Source organism: Herpailurus yagouaroundi, unplaced genomic scaffold (genome assembly GCF_014898765.1).
Source record: "Herpailurus yagouaroundi ecotype Mexico unplaced genomic scaffold, PumYag 159, whole genome shotgun sequence".
Lineage (NCBI taxonomy): Eukaryota > Metazoa > Chordata > Mammalia > Carnivora > Felidae > Herpailurus > Herpailurus yagouaroundi.
In genome coordinates, this window is record NW_024412400.1 from 22,139,905 (window position 1) to 22,161,369 (window position 21,465).

A 21,465-nucleotide genomic window follows, 5' to 3' on the forward strand; every position below is an offset into this window, starting at 1 on the left:
AGCCAGTAACAAGCCTTAGACAGTTGGATCGCCTGCTCTGAGGAGAATACATTGAGAAGCAACCAGACGGACATGGGTAGAGCACCTAAGAGGCCAGTGAAGTAATCCTGGCAAAATATTTTTGTATCCTAGAACAGTAGGAAAGGAAACAAGTGGATGAGTAGAGGAATATATTGAAGAGAGAGGTCTGACAGATCTTGGTGATTGATTGCATCCATCCATCCATCCAGAGAGAACAGGGTGCTGGTGGTGGTAATGGCAGAGGTATCTATAGCATCTAGGGTTCAATCAGTAAAAGCTGAACCCTAGGACTCATGGAATAAGAAATTCATTGCTGAAATTAGACCTTGCACAGTCTGTGGAAGCAACTGAACATCTGGGAAGGGGCGTTAAATCCCTAACCAGGCAAGATGAGAAGCTAAAAATGTCCAGCCACTGAAGTAGGACCTCAAAGAGGACACTGATGGAGAAGTCTTGAAGAAGCATTTGCCTTTGGAGATCTAAAGGCAGTCAGATGCTGGTGGATCTGGGCTGCTGTTGGCCAACAAGGCCTACAGTCCAGAGGAAGAGCTGGAGTAAGAGCAAGGACAAGCTGGAACCTGCCGGGCACCTCTGCTTGCACAGGTCATCTCATTGAACTATGATGGCGTTCACAAGTGGTGCCTCCAAATTCCTTTCTTGGCCCACTCTAACCTGGAACTGCACAGGGAAAGGGACTCTGCAAAAACAGTTGCCAGCTTCACCAAGTGACTGGTGGGAGATTCTGGAGGAAATGCATTGAGTTCCGTTTTAGACACGTTAACGATGAGTTGATTGTCATATGTCCCCACAGAGATGCCCTGTAAGCACCTGTCTTGTCCAAATTTCATCACTACACAAACATATTGCTCTAGTCCTAATCCATCCTGGGGTGAGAGAGTGGAATGCAGCTTTGGATTATGAACCTAGGAATGAAAGATATTGGTCAGGAGTGAAGACAGTCTCAGGAAACAAAAAGATGGTTCAAACAAGTCTATAACTTTCAGGCAGTGACTTGGGGCAGTGAGATGGAGTGTGCAGGCCCTACAGGGCAGGTGGGAGGTGGTGTCCTGGAGAGATGGCCTGAGAAACCTTACCTCTGACTGAGGAGAGAATTGGTCTATACATTAAGGATAGCCTCTCAAATCAGAATTTTGAAAGTCTCATGACTTGTAAGACAAAAACTTACTTGACAGTTACTCCTCTTATTTTTTAATCCTCTTATGGAGGCACAAGACAGTATGTTTAATGAATGATTCTCCTTTTCAGAAACTTCAAAGACAAGTTTGTTAATACGGTTTGTGACCCTCCTGCTTCAAAGTCCTTCAGCATCATAAAGAGAGTTCTGACTGAGGTTCCAGGTGATGTAATAAACATTCCACACAGAGAGGTGTAGTATCACATCCGTGGAACCCCCACCACTGCCCCCACACCACCACCATTGCTCCCACCATCTCAACCACCTCCACTGCTGCTGTCAACATCATTATCCAATCTGGAGGAACAGAGGCTGGGGAAAGGCAGTAAAGAGAGAGCAAAGGGAGGCAACAATTCCAAATAAGTATGGAAATTAATAGTGCTTTCAGGTAAGTCTTTTTCATTTCTAGTGGACAACAAATGTAGTCAACTAACATTTTTTTAAAAATTCCAGTGTAATTAACGTATAGTGTGATATTCGTTTTAGGTGTACAAGATAGTGATTCAATAATTCTACATATTACTCAGTGTTCATCATGATAAATGTACTCTTTTTTTTTAAATATGAAATTTATTGTCAAATTGGTTTCCATACAACACCCAGTGCTCATCCCAACAGGTGCCCTCCTCAATGCCCATCGCCCACTTTCCCCTCCCTCCCACCCCCCATCAACTCTCAGTTTATTCTCAGTTTTTAAGAGTCTCTTATGCTTTGGCTCTCTCCCTCTCTAACCTTTTTTTTTTCCTTCCCCCCGCCACCATGGTCTTCTGTTAAGTTTCTCAGGATCCACATAAGAGGGAAAACATATGGTATCTGTCTAAGCTTCTGCACTGCAAAGGAAACAATCAACAAAACTAAAAGGCAACCAACAGAATGTGAAAAGATATTTGTAAATGACCTATCAGACAAAGGGCTAGTATCCAAAATCTATAAAGAACTCACCAAACTCCACACCTGAAAAAACAAATAATCCAGTGAAGAAATGGGCAGAAAATATGAATAGACACTTCTCTAAAGAAGACATGCAGATGGCCAACAGGCACATGAAAAGATGCCCAATGTTGCTCATCAGGGAAATACAAATCAAAACCACACTCAGATAAATGTACTCTTAATCCCCTTCACCTGTTTCACCCATCCCTCCACTCACCTCCCCTTTAGTAACCATCAGTTTGTTCTCTATAGTTAAGAGTCTGTTTTTTGTCTTTTTTTTCCTTTGTTAGTTTTTTTTTTTTTTAAGTAGTCTTTACACCCAGTGCATAGCCCAACGTGGGGCTTGTACTCACGACCCTGCAATCAAGACCTAAGTTGAGATCAAGAGTCGGATGCTCAACTGACTGAAACATCCAGGTGCCTCTCATTTGTTTCATTTCTTAAATTCCATATGAGTGAAATCATATGGTATTTGTCTTTCTCTGACTGACTTGACTTAGCATAATACCCTTTAGATCCATCAATGTTGATGCAAATGGCAAGATTTCATTCTTTTTTTTTCTTTTATGGCTGAATAATATCATCTCTTTTTTATCCACTCATCTATTGGTGGGTATTGGGCTGCTTTCATAATTTGGCTATTGTAAATAATGCTGCAAAAACCATAGGGGCACATGTATCCCTTTGAATTAGTGTTTTTGTATTCTTTGGGTAAAATACCCAGTAGTATGACTACTGGACCATAGGGTAGTTCTAATTTTTTGAGGAAGCTCCACACTGTTTTCCACTGAGGCCGCACCAGTTTGCATTCCCACCAACAGTGAACAAGAGTTCCTATTTCTCCACATCCTCACCAACACTTGTTTCTTGTTCTGTTGATTTCAGCCATTCTGACAGGTGTGAGGTGGTATCTCACTGTGGTTTTGATTTGCATTTCCATGATGAGTGATGTTGAACATCTTTTCATGTGTCTGTTGGCCATCTGTGAGTCAATGAACAGTTTTATCTGCAGTATTCTTTTTCCTCCACTCTCTTAGTTATCAAATGAAGTCTTGGCATCCTGTTAGACTATGTACAGGGGCAAATGATATATTATTCTGACTGCCTTTTACAAAGGAGGGCTTCAATCCCTCTCTATGCTCTTATTCTGCTGTATTTTTCATGTTGGTATTTACCCCTATCTGGGAATATATGTTTACATGCTTCCTTTATTTATTGTCTGCCTTTGTGTCAGTATAAGCTTCATCACAGACCATGCCTGTTTTCTTCACTGCTGTATTCCAGCAAATAAAACAGTACTTAGCATATTTCAGACACTCAAGTATTTGTTGAAAACTGAATGACACATTACATTCTAAGAATTACTCCAAGTGAGAGGTGAGAGAGAACTGTATTACGGCTAGTGCCCATATACAGAAAAATAAACTTCTGATGTAAAGGATTGACTCTATGTCAAATCACAGTCATAGGGTGCCTTATATATTGTCCCAACAGTTCATTAAGCCTCAGAAAAACTATACCCTTTACATGAACATTACCAAATAATAGCAATTAAAAATCTTGGCTCTACATTTTGGCCAGAAGAGCTTAATAGCTTTGCCAGTACAGTATAACCTTGGATTGTGAATGACTTGTTCTGCAAGTGTTCCACAAGCGGAGCAAACATTTCTACCCAGTTTTAACTTGATGAACGATGTCTTGCAATATGAGTGGGACGTGACGCCGAATGTCACATGATCACAACTGAGCCAAAGGTTCTTGAAATTTGCTTTGATATACACGTGCTTTGGATTACCTGCATGTTTCTGGAATGAATTATGCTCTCAAACCAACGTTTTCTTGTACTCATTTTCTCCACCTACTTCTTTGCTTTTGCATCCTGTTTCCTTTGGTGGGTCCTCTTCCTCCTTCCTGCTAACTGGTCATTCCCTTGGATTTGCCTTGGACCTTGGACCTTGGACCTTGCTGATATCTCTCACCTGTGAGTTTTTCTAGGTCAGTTTCTCAGATGTCATGATGCCATTCCTAGCCAGATGAGGGGTTAGGTACCTGGTTGGGTACTGTCCTGGGCTTCATCTGACCTGTTTAATTCTTTGTATGAAGGTATGAGTGGCACTGTGAACTCCTCCCCTGGAAGCTTCAAGCCTTTTTTGTCTGTACATCTTCAGCACCATGCACACTAGTTGGCCTGTTGTAGGTATTGAAGAAGTGATTGGATGCTGACCAAATTTTTTGATGAGATTAAAGTATTTACCAGTGAAATTTATATAATTTGGGGGATTTGCTCTAAAATATTCTAATAGATGGGTGCCTGGGTGGCTCATTGGTTCAGCTTCCGACTTTGGCTCAGGTCAAGATGTCATGGTGCATGGGTTTGAGCCCTGCATTGGACTCGGTGCTGACAGCTCAGAGCCTGGAGCCTGCTTCAGATTCTGCGTCTCCCTCTCTCTCTGACCCTCCCCCCACTTGTGCTCTGTCTCTCTCTCTCTCTCTCTTAAAAATAAATAGACACTGGGGCACGTGAGTGGCTCAGTCAGTTAAGCATCTGACCCTTGATTTCAGCTCAGGTCATGATCTCACAGTTCTTGAGTTCAAGCCCCGCATCTGGCTCTGTGCTGTCAGATTCTCTCTCTGTGCTTGGGATTCTCTCTCTGCCCCTCCCCCACTTGCTCTCTATCTTTCGGTCAAAATAAATAAAAATAAACTTAAAAAAAATATATATAATAAACAAATAAACATTAAAAAGATAAAATATTCCAATAAAAATACATAAAATGAAACTAAAAAATAAAATGGTTGAAGACAAAGGTGAAACAAGAATGAAAAAGTGTTGGTAATGGTTGAAGCTGGCGATGGTTATATGGGGGCTCATTATACTCTTCTATTTTTGTGTATTTTTAAATTTTTTTGTTAATAAAACACAAAAATTTGTTGTTGAGGCAAAGCTAGGAAGGTCTACTAATATGCTAAGAGTTCTAGAAACATTTATGAAGGGCAAATTTGTAAATAAAATTTTACTAGACAGTTGTGCCCTTCAGGGAATTAAATACAAATAAGGAAAGCAGCAAAACATTTCAAACTTTTCAGAGCTCTGCTTGTTTCTTTAATTTTTCATATTACCATGTGCAAAGCATATATGAAAGTTACTAAAACCCCTTGCCTATCACATAGTACACCATCTTATTTATCATTTATCATAGAAAATTTTCCTTCCTAGAAATAAGATTTTTGCATAGCATATAGAATAAAAATTCTACTGGGAAGAATCTTAAAGATATTTGCCTATTTTCTAGAGCTATCGTATTATTTTATTTCTGCATTCATTTCTCATTTACATACATTTCTCAAAATTAGGCTCTATTTTTTTTTATGTTTTTATTTATTTAAGTAATCCCTACACCCAACATGGGGCTTGAACTCATGACCCCAAGATCAAGAGTCAAATACTCCCCCAATTTAGCCAGCCAGGTGCCCATAAATTGTGTTCTATCTTGTATGTCCAGTTTATTTTTATTATTATTTGTTAAACTAACATAACTGTAGCCAAGCAATGATATATACGACTTACCACAACATATTAATAAATACACATCAAGGAATTCTGAAACATTCAGATTCAGTTTCTGCTATTAACAACATCCTCTCCCTGGGTGCCTGTTTGGCTCAGTCAGTACAGCATGTGACTGTTCATCTCAAGGTTGTAAGTTCAAGTGTCATATTGGGTATAAAGATTACTTAAAAAAAAATCCTCTCCCATTGAGTTACTAATTTTTTCCCTTAAATTAGTTTTATATAGAATACATTTCCCCCTAAGCATTGCAATTTCACGTCTTTATGTCATATGTTTTCATTTGGTATGGTTCTCAGTGTCCTTTTTGCTTAGGGTAGAAGGAGCAGGCACTTTCTGAGTGTCCCCTATTGCCAATTGCTTCTCCATTGATCTCATTTGATGCTAAAAATAATCCTGTTCATTTACAGAAAGAAAGCAGATGGTCAGAGAAGCTCAATAACTTGACTAAGGCCATATAGTTTGTAAGTGAAGACAGATTTTCTTTTTAAAAAATTTTTTTTAATGTTTATTTATTTTTGAGACAGAGAGAGACAGAGCATGAACGGGGGAGGGGCAGAGAGAGAGGGAGACACAGAACCTGAAGCAGGCTCCAGGCTCCGAGCTGTCAGCACAGAGCCCAACGCGGGGCTCTAACTCACGGACCGTGAGATCACGACCTGAGCCAAAGTTGGCCGCTTAACCGACTGAGCCACCCAGGCGCCCCAAGACAGATTTCCTTTTAATCCAGAGTCTACATTGTTTACAGTAGATTGTTTTGTCTCTCCATATTCAAACTTTCAATATGAGGCCATGACTTAGTATTGAGTGATAATGGCAGATTCTAGGACGGCATGCAAAATGTGACCCTACTCACATTTCAGAAAAGATGACATATTTATACTATATATGTAAATATATTTATGCAATTAATGTCAACATTAATATATCATATCATTATATATTTAATGATATACACACACACATACATACACACATATTTGGAAAGATAGATAAAAGGTGGTTAACTGAGCCTGGGATTTGGGAGTTAGGGGTGGGGCTGGGGAGACAAGCAGAACACGCTTTCATTTCTAGTTTGTATCTTTCTGTCATGAACTTAAAAATGATTATGCATTGTTTTTATGTAAAACATATTATTATTTTGTCATTAGTACTAAATGGGCTCATTTCTTATTTTGACAACTGTCAGCATTCTTGAATACCTGTTACTATGCATATTACTGTAGGTGCATCTACTATATTAAATGTACTCACATCACATACAATTATATGAGTTGAGTTGAAGTTAACGGGATGTCGCATGTCATAAACATTTAAAGCTACTAACTTTGATTTTTCAGGTTTTAAAATATTCTTTAACTAAAGCAGTTTTTTCAGATCTCCAACATTTCCCTAGGCCTCATGAATTGTGCTTATGTGGATAAAAATTGCCCTATGTGCTGAGTACTGTTCTAGATGCTTCTGGGAAGTAGTATAAGAAAGGATGCCTGCTGTCCAGATATTCATTGTTCAGCTCCACAGCTTTTCTTCCCTTTCCTCAGCCTACACCCCTTTCCCACGTAGTCCTAAAAAATTCTGTCCTATAGTTCTTTTTATTAGTCTGCTTGGTTTGGGCATGTCCTATGCATTTTGTTGCAAATTCTTTAAGTAGAACAAAACAAGATTTTCAGCAAGATAAAATGGAGTAGAAAAATATTCATGTTCGTGGCACCTGGGTGGCTCAGCCAGTTAAGGTCTGACTCTTGATTTCAGCTCAGGTCATGATCTCACGGTTTGTGAGATGGAGACCCCAGTCGGGCTCTCTGCTGACAGCATGTAGCCTGCTTGGATTCTCTCTCTCTCCCTGTCTCTCTGCCCCTCCCCCATGCTCTCTCTCTCAAAGTTAATAAATCAACTTTAAAAAAATAATAAAAAAAAATAATCATGCCCAATTTTAAATCAAATACCTAGGTCTCAGCATATACCTTCAAATGGCTGGGATACAATCTTGTGTTGATTTCTCAGAGTATTTGTTCTTAGATTCCTAGTTGCCTTTGTAGAGACTTTGCCTAATTTTATTCAGGCACACACAGTTCAGTCACCAATTTTTTGAGTCCCACTTTTGTGGTCTTTTGGGAATGACAGAAAGATGCATCAGAATATTCAGCGGTAGGCCCACACAAAACTGTGAGGAACTAAAGCAAATCGCAAAGATAAAGGTCTTCCTGACAAGACTTTCTGTGTCATTCCTAGCGCGTAAATATCTTTTATCCTGTTTGCAGAGTGTTGTGGAAATCAAGGGAATGGAATGTGAGAAAGTCGACATTTAATTCAGACCAGGAAATACCACTTTCATTGAGAAGAAGGTATTTTAAGAGGAAGAAAAAGGGCAGACCATCCAGAGACTCTGAAGAGTATGATAAGCAACAGGTCGGTGATCACATGATAACATTTCCCTGTTCCATATGCAAGCACGAAATTGACGTACGTGAAATTTTCCTCCATAAAAAGCAACATGTGGCTTGGGCCACCCTGGGGTTTCAGTGGATGGGTGAAAAGAAACCAGGGCCCTCAGTGATTGCCATTCAGAGACAGGTCATAATCGCCAAACTATTGTCATCTTCTAGATTCACCGAAAAAATCCTACAGAGCATTAACAATGCTTTTGAGCTACTTTGGAAGAAACAAATACCAGCATACTATAAGATTCTTGACAGCATTCATAGGAGTTCCACACATCCTCAAACTATCTGTCATCTATTGATTAAAGGTGTCGCCATTTGTGAAGATAGAAATTCTACATGGAGAGCTGACATGAATGATAAATTCACTGTAGTGAACAATTTTGGCAATAAACACAATGTGTGTTTCTTTGGTTTGTTTGATGGACATCATGGTGTCTCAGCAGCAGAGCTGACATCAGTTGAACTCCCAGTTTTACTTCTCCATCAACTTTCCAGATTCGATCCTTCCTACCAAATGACCCCTGAAGAGCAAAACATAATCGAATCCTTTCACACAGTGTTTAGAGAAGAATACATAGCTATAGAAGAACTTTTCTCCTCCATAACGAAAAAGACAAAAACATTGAAATGTGAGTATGAGAACATACACAAAGCCTTTGCAAAAGCATTTTGGAGAATGGACAGGCTTTTACGTCTTGGAAGGAAAGAAGTATCCAGGGTTCGATGGAGTGGCTGTTCTGCAGTTACTTGTATACTGGAAGGCAACATTAAAAATCCCTATGCTGAGAAGAGAATCCATAAGCGTGTTAGTGCGGCCGAGAGTTTCCCTTCCCAGATGATGCCACAGATAATTTCTGGAGTATTGCATATTGCAAACACTGGTATGTACATTGAGTTGTACACACTATACCTTACATTTATTTTTTATTCCTGGCAGCAAAACTTCTCTTGCTTCCAGAAATACTTAGTGACCTATAACGTAGTGACTTATTAATGCCTAGAAATTCCATTGGCTAATTTAAGAAAAGATCAATAACCACAGATTAAATGCAGATTGCAGGCACAAAAACAGTTGTAATTTTGGAGGAACAATACATAATGATGTGACCAAAATGTTAAATTTCCTAAATGGGGTAGCAATACAGCTGTTGATAAAGGAAAAGCACATTTGCTTAGATCTGAATGAAACAAAAAACATTTCCCATACTTCCCTTTTCCAGGAGAATGGAAAGTTCTTTGGAGATTGTTACAGTCTGAACTGGTTATTCTGATAACACAATTGCAATAGGTCATGTGTGCTTATCAGTCAACTAGCAACAATTTGATTTTAGAGAAATAATACTTTATGCCTCAATTTTATAGGCATATGTTCTCTTCTCCAAAAGAGAATTTTATTTCAAGAAACAATTCTTTTCACTTTAAGTGTTAAAGTTCTAGCTTAGGAGCTTGCCAAAATGGAAAGCACATAGGTTAAACAGTTTAGAAAAGTTAAGCTGAGTCCCATGAGATGCTTAATTGGGTTTCCACTACCCCTTTCATGAACAGTTATTTGTTGTTGTTATTGTTTTTTTAAGTAAACCCTACCCTCAGTGCAGGGCTTGAATTCATGACTCCGAGATCAAGAATCGCATGGGCTACCAACTGAGCCAGTCAGGTGCCCCTGGATAGAGTTATTATTATTATTTTTAATATGAGATTTATTGTCAAATTGGTTTCCATACAACACCCAGTGCTCATCCCAACAGGTGCCCTCCTCAATACCCATCACCCACTTTCCCCTCCCTCCCACCTCCATCAACCCTCAGTTTGTTCTCAGTTTTTAAGAGTTGGATAGAGTTATTATTAATAATTGCATTCACTTATTGAATATTGAAGATAGCCTAATTTCTCATTTAGTTTTACAAGAACCCTGATATCTAAAGATATATTCTAAGTATTATTTTTTTAAATGTATTTGACATATGACCTTGTGCAAGTTTAAAGTATGTTAATATGATACATTTATATATTATAATATGATTGCTGTTCAGGTGACAATTAGCACCTCTATCATGTTACATAATTACCATTTCTTTTTAGTGGTTGAAACAATTAAGTTCTAGTCTTAGCAACTTTGATGACTATCATACAGTATTGTTCTTGATATTCCCTATATTGTGCATTAGATCTCTGGGACTTATTACTTGCTGCAAGTTTGGACCCTTAAACTATCCATACCCCTGCCCTAGTATCTGTTGTTACCTCAATTTTCTATTTTTTTTTTTAATGTTTATTTTATTTTTGAGAGAGAGAAAGAGCACGAGTGGGAGAGGGGCAGAGAGAGAGGGAGATACAGAATCCGAAGCAGGCTCCAGGATCTGAGCTGTCAGCACAGAGCCTGATGCAGGGCTCGAACTCATAAACCATGAAATCATGACCTGAGCTGAAGTTGGATGCTTAACCGACTGAGTCACCCAGGTGCCCCTACCCCAGTTTTCTAGATGAGAAAACAGAAACTGGGAGAGGTGAGATAATTTGTTCAAGGTCTCAGAGGTAATAGGAATTGGAGCTGGAAATTAACCCCGCTATGTCATACTGCATCTGAAGGCAATTGCTTCCAAAGCTTGAGGAGGCTGGCCCTCAGAGGGTGGGACATTGTGATCAAGATGGCTCTGAACAAAAACCAGACAATCACGAAGACCACTATAATGTCAAGGTCCCTGGAAGTCAGCCTGTTTCTGCTCTAGCTCTGGTTCTGAGCCCAAGATGGGTAACTCCCATTAAGCAATGCCAAGTGCAATGCCAGTTAGTTCCCTCAGAATTTTCATCATTTCTCAGGCTTTATGCTGAGGTTCCAGATGGCTTCAGAGCAGGGCTACTTCATACACAGACAGTTTTCAGATTTCAGATCAATCTGGGAACTGACCCATATTCTTGGACTTGGGACCTCCATTAGAAAATGTCATTACACATTAAGGTTCTTGTAAAATTAAAGAATTATGAGATAGTGAATAACTAGACAGTATCATTAAATGTCTAATTTACTATGATTCACTACTTCCAGAATCACTGCCGTTTGGCTGGTTCTAATCTCCAGGTCAGACTTTTGTTGGATCTAATCTCCAGGCAACATAATTATGTTAAACTGTTTTCATTTAGGCATCCTTCATTTTAATAAAAACAAATAGGTAGGGGAAAAAATCCAGCTTGTGAAAAGGAGGTTGTGATTAATGACAAAAGAGTGCTCCTGGAAGAAAGCAATTTAAATGGGTTACAAAAAAATGTTCACAGAAATTCACCAAGAGCATGTTTTGTATTTTATGATACAAGACCTCTAATTATAGCAAAGGTATTTTTTTTTTCTTATTTGAAGTTTGTAAAATACCAGTGCCATCACAACTCTGAAATTAAACAAAAGAAAACAAAAAACTCGCTTTATAATGAAACATGAGTGCAATAATGAAGCCACTGAATGTTGAATGTGTGCATGTGGAAACAGACACTTCCAAACCAACATTCTTGAGTTTTTATTCTTAGCACATCTCATTTAGAGTGCATTTTATAATTTCTCTTGGTGCTCTCGTATTTTACTTCAATTAGTCCTCACAGAATTAAAACACTAACAAATGTATTTACACAGAATACATAATTACACATTTTCCCTAACATCAAATAAACCACAAGTTTTACATTTCTAATTAACCACACTAGTTCCTTATAAACAGAATGGATTCTTATTTGAGCCCTTAATTTTCCCCAGTGCTTTTATTTTTAATAGCTTTATTGAGATGTAATTCACAAAGCATACAATTCACCCGTGTACAGTTCAGTGGTTTTTAGTACATTCCATTTACAGATACGTGCAACCATCACCATATTCAATTTTTGAAAATTTTTGTCTTCTTACAAAGAAGCTCAGTACGCTTTAGCAATCAGCTCCCTAACCTGACATTTCTCCAGGTCCAAAAAGCCACTGATCTACATTCTGTCTCCATACAGTTCCCTCTTATGGGTACTTCATAGAAACGTAATCATATGACTTGTGTTCTTTTGTGACTACCTACTTTCACTTTGCATGTTTTGAAGGTTCACCCAATGTTGTAACCTGCATCGGCACTTCTTTCCTTTTGGTTGCTGCATAATATTTCACCGTACAGTTGTGCCACATGTTGTTTATCCATTTATCAGTTGAAAAACATTTGCGTTGTTTCCAATTTTTGGCCGTTACAAATAATGTGGGCATGAACCTTGTGGATAAGTCTGTGTGTGGACATGTTTTCACTTGCTTGGGTACATACCCAGGAGTGGAATTGCTGGGTTGTAAGATAAGTTGACAGTTAACCATTAGAGGAACTGCCACACCATTTTCCAGAGTGGCCACACCATTTCACTATCCTGCCATGGATGTCTGAGGCTCTAATATTTACACATTTTCCCAGTGCTGTCTTTCTGATTCTAGCCATCTTAGTGGGCATGAAGTGGTACTGATTTGCACTTTTCTTTGTTGACTATGTTGACTATTGACTACCTCTTTATGTGATTATTAATCATTTCACTATCTTCCTCTGAGAAATGTCTACTCAAATCTTTTGTCCATTTTTTTTAATTGGGTTGTCTATTGAATTGCAAGGTTTTTTAGTATTCTGTACACAGAATCAGATATATGATTAGGAAATATTTTAATTACATGGGTTTCTTCTCTTTCTTGTGTTCTGAAGCAAAAACACCTGAATTTTGATAAAATCCAATTTATCAACTTTGCTGTTTTGATGCTTGTACTTTTGGTGTCAAATCTGAGACCATTGCCTAATTCAAGGCTGCAGGAACTTACACCAGTGTTTTGTTCTAAGAGATTTATAGTTTTATCTCTTACATTCACGTCTATGATCCATTTTGATCATGATGAGGGGTCCAACTTCCCTCCTTTCTGTGTGGATATACAGTTGTATATTGTTATCCCTTTTACTACTTTCCTTTGAATTGATTTCTTTATTCCTATCTATCTCCTTTGTTGGGTAGTTAGCTATAACTCTTTGTTATTTTAGAAGTTTACAGTATACATCTTTAGTTTCTCACCATCTACCTTCAAATATTATATCATTTTACATATGGAATAAGATTCTTACAACAGCATACTTTTATTTCTTCCTTCCCAGACTATATATATATATACATATATATATACATCATATATAAGGTGTAAGAATCTTATTCCCTATGTATATGATATATATATGTGATATATGATATATATATGATATATATGGTATATATATGATATATATGTCATATGGTATATATATATATGACATATATATGATATATATATATATATGACATATATAGGAGTTTATATGTATAAAATATCTATTTTTTAAACTTGTCTATTTTTATACAAGCATATCTAGGAGGTATTTTGGGTTTGGTTCCAGACCACCACAATAAAGAAAATATTGTGACAAAGCGAGAGAAAAGAATTTTTGTTTGTTTCCCAGTGTCCATATGTGATGATCACACTATACTGTAGTCTACTAAGTGTACAATAGTGTTATGGCTAAAAAGCCACAGTGCATATCTTAATTAAAAATACTTCATTGCTAAGGGGCGCCTGGGTGGCGCAGTCGGTTAAGGTTCCGACTTCAGCCAGGTCACGATCTCGTGGTCCGTGAGTTCGAGCCCCGCGTCAGGCTCTGGGCTGATGGCTCAGAGCCTGGAGCCTGTTTCCGATTCTGTGTCTCCCTCTCTCTCTGCCCCTCCCCCGTTCATGCTCTGTCTCTCTCTGTCCCAAATAAATAAATAAACGTTGAAAAAAAAAATTAAGAAAAAAAAATACTTCATTGCTAAAAAATAGTATCATCTGAGGTCTTAATAATGTAATCTTTTTGCTGGTGGTGGGTGTTGCCTCCTTGTTGAAGGCTGATCAGGGTGGTGGTTGCTAAAGGCTGGGGAGACTGACAATTTCTTAAAATAAGACAACAATAAAGTTTGCCACATCGATTGACTCTTCCTTTCATGAACTATTTCTCTGTAGTTTGTAATGCTGTTTGATAGTATTTTACTAACAGAAGAACTTCTTGCAAAATTGAAGTCAATCGTCTCAAACCCTTCTGCTGCTTTATCAACTTGAGTGCATGTGATATTCTAAATTCTTTGTTGTCATTTCAATGATCTGCACGGTATCTTCTTCACCAGGAGTAGATGCCATTTCAGGAAACCACTTTCTTTGCTCATCCCTAAGAAGCAAGTCCTCATCCGTTGGTTTTATCATGAGATTGCAGCCATTCAGTCACAGCTTCAGGCTCCACTTGTCATTCTAGTTCTCTTGAATTTCTGCCACATCTACACTGACTTCCTCCACTGGTCTTGAACCCCTCAAAGTCATCCATGAGTGCTGGAATCTGCTTCTAAACTCCTGTTGATGACAATATGTTGACCTCTTCCCATGAATCATGAATGTTCAGAAGATTTCAATTTTCTTTGCCCAGATCTGTCAGAGGAATAATTATCTATGCTGGGTATAACTTCATAAAACTCTTTCTGAAGTTACAACTTGAAAGTCAAAATGACTCCTTGATCCATGGGCTGCAGAATGGATGTTGTGTTAGCAGGCATGAAAACAACATTATTCTTTTTGCACATCACCAGAGCTCTTGGGTGACTTGATCAGCTGCATTGTCAATGAACGGTAATATTTGGATCTTTTTTTCCTGAGCAGTAGGTCTTAAGAGTAGGCTTAAAATACTCAGTAAATCGTATTATAAATAGTTGCACTGTCATCTAGGCTTTGTTGTTCCATTTATAGAGCACAGGCAGAGTATATTTCTCAAGACCATACTTAAGGGCCCTAGGATTTCTGGAATGGTAAATGGGCATTGGAAAAGTAGTGACTTAGTGTATCGATTCCAATATCTTTATGTCTAGATTATAAATATTTGTTCTTAAAATTCCGTTTAATGAGGCCCCAGAAACTACTTTTGTACTAGTGATGCAACCTTAATATAACTGGTGAGGTTCATTCTTCTTACATATTAATATGTGATTACCCTTACCTCAAGAGGCTGTGAGGATTAAAGGAATCACTTGGTAACCTTGAGAAGGAAAGGACTGGGGCTTGAGGTGTCCAACAATTAAGGAATTGTGAATAATAGGAAAGTTGGTAAAGCTATGATTGGTCTCTGGATCTACAATGAACTCATGGGACAGAAAACTGGGTCACTTAGGAAACAAAAGTAGTTTCTGGTAATTATTTCCAGCCCTATCCTTTTTCTGTAAAACCTAATTCAATTTCAGAATCACCTTATTTTACGCAGGGAAGAAACCATATTCTTAAATAACACTGACCTTTTACGTGCCTCTTCCTCCCTCTCCCTTTCTTGGGGTATGTTGGTGGTGATACAAACCTGATTCTGAAAATAGATTCAACAAATACTTGACAGATAGTTGAGGCTGACGTGTAAAGTGTTGTTAGGCTCCAGATGTACAACAGTGAACATGAGTTTCATGCTCATACATCCTACAAAACGAACAAAGGGATCTTTTGAATAACCAATGAAAACTAGCTCCACATCAGCAACACTCTCATGCTAATCGTCAGTTGGAAGATGTAAACCTAGTGTCCACGCATACAAACAAATTCAGCCTTTTCTGCAAAATGAAAGTCCTGTAGACAAACTGGATATAGATTGTTTCCCTGACCTCATTTACATGCATTTCTGTTATGATACCATTTTAGGTATACCTCACTCATGTTTCAATTTCACATTTGTTCATGCTCCTTTTCAATTGCTTTCTCTTTCTCCACTTTCTCAAATAATTCATTTCCCAAGCTCCAAGTTACTGCTCCTTACTTCCTTCAGCCTATAAATCTACTTCATAAGAATTTTCTTAAAACTTTTTTCCCCCCCAGGGGCACCTGAGTGGCTCATTTGGTTAAGTGCCTGATTCTTGATTTTGGCTCAGGTCATGATCTCACCCTTCGTGGGTTTAAGCCCACGTTGGGCTCTGTGCTGGCAGTGCACAGCCTGCTTGGGATTCTTTCTTGCTCTGCCTCTCTGCCCCTCCTCCACCCGCTCTACCTCTCTCTCAAAATAAACTTGAGAGAGAGCAGGGAAGATCATGTGAAATCATGACCCGAGCCTAAACCAAGAGTCGGACACTTAACCGATTGACCCACCTAGGCGTCCCAAATTTTCTTGAAAGTTTTTTATAAAGGGGTCTGAAATGAAACATTTACAGTTTTGTCTCTATCTTTTTTTTTTTTAATTTTTTTTAACGTTTATTTATTTTTGAGACAGAGAGAGACAGAGCATGAACAGGGGAGGGGCAGAGAGAGAGGGAGACACAGAATCTGAAACAGGCTCCAGGCTCTGAGCTGTCAGCACAGAGCCCGACGCGGGGCTCGAACTCACGGACCGTGAGATTATGACCTGAGCCGAAGTCGGACACTTAACCAACCAAGCCACCCAGGCACCCCTGTCTCTATCTTTTGTGGATAGCCTCTCTTCTGGTTTCCCCTTCTTGGAACACAAAGGAAAACCACCTTTATCAAGTTTCTACTTATTGAATAACTTTCTTAAATCTCCACAATAACCTTGACAAAAAATAACATTGCAGGTGGAAAACTGTAACTCAGGGAAATAAAGTGGCTAAATGAAGATCAAACACAAAGTTGGAATTTATTAAAGCCCAAGTGTGTCAGATTCCCAAGTGTTCTGTTTCTTCCAAACCAAGGCAACATTTTTTTTTTCCTGGGCACTCCTGCATCCTAAGTATGTTTCCTTTCCTTCCACCATATACAATTTCTCTTCCTTTTCCCTCCAGTTCTAAAACTTTCCTGTTATCTTCAATAGTAAGTGGCTTTATCTGAAAAAATATCTTGATCTTGCTCATTCACATCTAGAATTCCCTGTTTGGGATTCTAAGGTCACTCTGATGTTTACAGGGATACTCTTCATTTTCCTAAGTTGGAGATAACCCAGCAATTGCAGGAGGCAGCTACACCATTGCTCCCTGCATAAGGGAACACTTTGCCTGACTATGTACATGCCATCTTGAAAAAGCTTGAGTATCATCTCAAAGCACTTTTTCTAATCCCCATATAATTAATGTCCTCTTCCAGTAACCCTGTTCCACTTTTTTTTTCTAAATCAGATTGCATTTTTTGTTGTTGTTGTTCCACTTTTTTCTGATAACATTTTCTGAACAGCACAATCTCTCCAAACTACTGAAGTTAGTAACTTTGTCTAGGAATTTGAATTATTTATGCCCAGATTCACAGAAGCTTTTGTGGGTTTTCAAATCAGTCCACTGTCTAGTTATTCTCATTCCCTCCAAATAGATGTTCCAAGAAACTTTCTTTAAAGCCAATTTGTCCTCCCTTTTAAAGGGTCATAATCTGTTCCTCTTTCAGTTCTCCACACACTTGGACATACAGTATTATTAAAAAAAATTTGTTTAACGTTTATTTATTATTGAGAGACAGAGCGTGAACAGGGAAGGGGCAGAGAGAGAGGGAGACACAGAATCGGAAGCAAGCTCCAGGCTCTGAGCTGTCAGCACAGAGCCCAACGGGGGGGCTCAAACTCACAAACTGCAAGATAATGACCTGAGCCGAAGTCATACGCTTAACCGGCTGAGCCACCCAGGCGCCCCAATACAGTATTATTTAAATCTTCTAATTTCCTATCTTCCTGGGGCCTTTTTGTTCACTAGTCTATCCTAGCTTTCAGCTTAATGTAGCCAAACTGCTTATAACAACCTCATTTACAGCTGATAGCACATGCAACCTATGCAAAGGATATAAATGAACTCTGCACATATAATTTTTCTTATTTTCTCCAACGGTACTCTTCTAGGGCCTGAATCTTATGTATCCTCTACTTCCTGGGTAATGTATGAATAGCTGAGATACAGTGGGTACCCCCCCCTTCACTTTTTCCTTCATGAACCACTCACATAGGTAAGGATACCAGTTATTCAGAAGACACTATTTCCCTTTTTATCAGGGTGAGCAAACTATCAGCTAACTCAAAGTCAGACAGCAAGTAAATTGTAGAGCAAAAAGTGCAGACAGAACTTAATATCCCTTCTTCTAGGAAGTTCTATTATGTTGACCCAGAGGGATGTTCACAATAGTAAAATAAACACAGCTACTGGGGGTGGGGGTGGGAGAAGGCAAATAGTTTAAGGCTATGCTTACCAACCTCTGCAAAGGCAACTTAAATAAAAATACCAGTTTACCACCTTTCCATTGTAGCAACATAATTACTGTATTAAGTTCTTTTCAAATCGTGCAACAGAGAAAAGTATTTTTTCTTGTTGCTAAAAGGGCTTTGGCCTGCCTGCAAATTATCATTTAGGAAGTCAGTGGATTTGACCATTCTGAGCCAAATGATGTCCCCTGTGTTTTCAGAGCGATTTACATGTATATGTACACACATAAAGAAATTTCCTAATTTAAGAGGTATTGAATCCTGTCTTCTGAATACAACAATTCAGTTTACCCAGGTGACATGTTCACTATTATTCCATGCTTTGCTGGTACAGAAATAATTTACAGTTTAGCAAAAGTCAAGGATTATTTTACTGATTCACCTTCTGTAGAGTGTTTAGAATAACTAGCAAAAAAGACAAGTCAATGCAAAGTATTAATAACCAAACCACAGAGATGTAAAAGAGGTAATGTAGTTTTTGTCACTTACTATTCTCTGGTTTTAAAAACATTTTCCACATACATCATCTTTAGAATTCCCATTACACAAATGAGCCAATCACTGACACTAATGCTTCATCACCAACTTAGGCCCTTTCTGTCCAACCATACTAGTTGTATAGACTTTAGTCTTCTGAAATCTCAATTTCTTTGCCTCAAAACCCAAGGTGGGGAGGTTAGAATTGAACCCCTGTAGCAACAAAATTCAGATTTCAGGTATAGCATTATGCTTGAAACCAGAATATCCTAATGTAAATTCTGCATATCTCAGGAATTTTAATTCTCAAAGGTACTATAATATTCAAACATCATTGGGCCACCTGGGTGGCTCGGTCGGTTGAGCGTCTGACTTCGGCTCAGGTCATGATCTCCCGGTTTGAGTTTAAGCCCCGCGTTGGGCTCGTTGCTGACAGCTCAGAGCCTGGAGCCCACTTCAGATTCTGTGTCTCCCTCTCTCTGCCCCTCCCCTACTCACACTCTCTTTCTCCTTCAAAAATAAACATTAAAAAAAAAATCCAAACATTAACCCCATCTCAGATTAGTATAACCTTTTATAAATGATAAATGATTCCATATCAAGAAAAACTATTGCCTATGTTAGAATATATAATCCTATTCCTAAAAATTTGGGAAAATAATTTTTCTAAGAAATTAAAACAAATTTTGTATATCTTTTTAATAAACCAAAGAAAGTTTTAGTAATACAACCGTCCCTTAATCTGTTCAGAGCATTGTTTAGATTTTAAGATTTCAATGAAGCACACATCACAGGTTCATCTGAACCATGAACAAACTATGATCTACTTTTAAGATGTCAGTTTTCTTTTTTTTTTTTTTTTAATTTTTTTTTTCAACGTTTATTTATTTTTGGGACAGAGAGAGACAAAGCATGAACGGGGGAGGGGCAGAGAGAGAGGGAGACACAGAATCGGAAACAGGCTCCAGGCTCTGAGCCATCAGCCCAGAGCCCGACGCGGGGCTCGAACTCACGGACCGCGAGATCGTGACCTGGCTGAAGTCGGACGCTTAACCGACTGCGCCACCCAGGCGCCCCAAGATGTCAGTTTTCAATCGAAGAGTTTAATTTAATGTTGACTATTGTCAATGTAATACATTAACAATACATATTATTTTTGCTTTACTAGGGCTAATTGACTTAAATTTCTTTTTAACTACACATGTAACTAGTAATATCAACATTAACAGTGGTATTCTGTTTACGTCACCCAAACCTACAATATGTTCAAGATCAAACTCCACTCTTAAAAAAAAACCCCAAAACAAACAAAAAAAATGCCTGTTTTTAATTAAGAAGGCATTTATCTGAACATGTAAAAAATGTCTGCTCTGTGGAATATATGTCGGTTATAAAAAATTTCAACTGTTGGCTCTTTAAAATAAATATTCAGAAGCTGGTTCATAAAAAACTTGATGGTTATTTTTATTGTCTGTAGCTTTAGTTATTTTAGTATTAAGTGCAGTATTTTAAACACTAGGTTGCTTAAAAACGAGGGATAAACTGGCCTTCCAGTTTCAGATCTTAATGGCCATAAATCGTTCAGTCATATCATTACTTCACACATGTAAAACATATTTTTAAATTTCTTGCTTTCTGTTTATGCACTGAAACACAGAATTAATAAAGTCAACAGCATACTTTGATACGATTAGTTTAGGATCAATTTTTCAAATAATCTTCTAGGTAATGTACAAGCAGTCTTATGCAGAAATGGAAAAGGCTTTTGCATAACCAAAGAACACACCACGCGAAACATAACCGAAAGAAGAAGGTTACTTCAGAATGGAGTGATGATTAGTTCAAATGAACCACATGGGCTCCTAGAAGGGCAAATAAAAACCACACGAGGACTTGGGTTTCATGGAAATCTCAAACTGAAAAAATCCATTATTCCAGCACCTCATACTATCTCTGTCCCTATAGATGACTTATGCCAATTCCTTATTTTAGCTACTCATGGACTCTGGGAAGTTCTGGATACAAAGGAAGTCACTGCACTGGCAATGACCATGTTTCAAGTGTATAAAGAAACCTACTGTTTTGTCAAGCAAAACAAATCTTTACCATCCAAAGAGCCTCTGCTTTTCCCAATCAACGAACCAAGTAATACTAAATCAGAAAGTAGTATCCATATACTATTTCAGTATAAACCCGAATCTACAAAATGTGGGTCAACTACAAATTCAGAAGAAAATGTATCTGATTCAAAATGTTCTAATTCTAAAAATGCACAAACATTTCCACCAGAAAAGACTAATCACGATCTTTGCAGGGAGAAAGAAACCAAAGGACCAACCAGTGTAAATGATGTGCCAAAAGATTCAAGTGAAAACGAAAAAGAATCATGCACTAAAAATTTCTATGAAGGTGCAGCCAAGTATATTAGCCATGAACTTGTGAACGCTGCTTTAGTGGCTGGCTCCAGAGACAACATTACAGTCATGGTAATACTTCTCAATGGAAGTGAGTATCAGTTTTTGACATAACAGTTGAAGTTCCGATTATCCAGAATATAAAAACGTAAAGACAATTCTTCAAGACCCAGATATTAGGATCATACATCAATACCATGCAAATCATTTTTACAAATGTATT

At 38.2% G+C, this 21,465-nt stretch overlaps 1 protein-coding gene across 1 annotated transcript; it reads left to right on the forward strand.

Annotated features, from left to right (window-relative positions):
- Window positions 1–1,421: 1,421 nt before the first annotated feature.
- PP2D1 (protein phosphatase 2C like domain containing 1) lies at window positions 1,422–21,356 on the forward strand. Its single transcript, XM_040480093.1, has 3 exons — window positions 1,422–1,604; window positions 7,979–9,042; window positions 20,554–21,356. The coding sequence occupies exons 1-3, from the start codon at window positions 1,582–1,584 to the stop codon at window positions 21,354–21,356; spliced, it is 1,890 nt and encodes a 629-aa protein (XP_040336027.1). The 5' UTR covers window positions 1,422–1,581.
- Window positions 21,357–21,465: the final 109 nt, after the last annotated feature.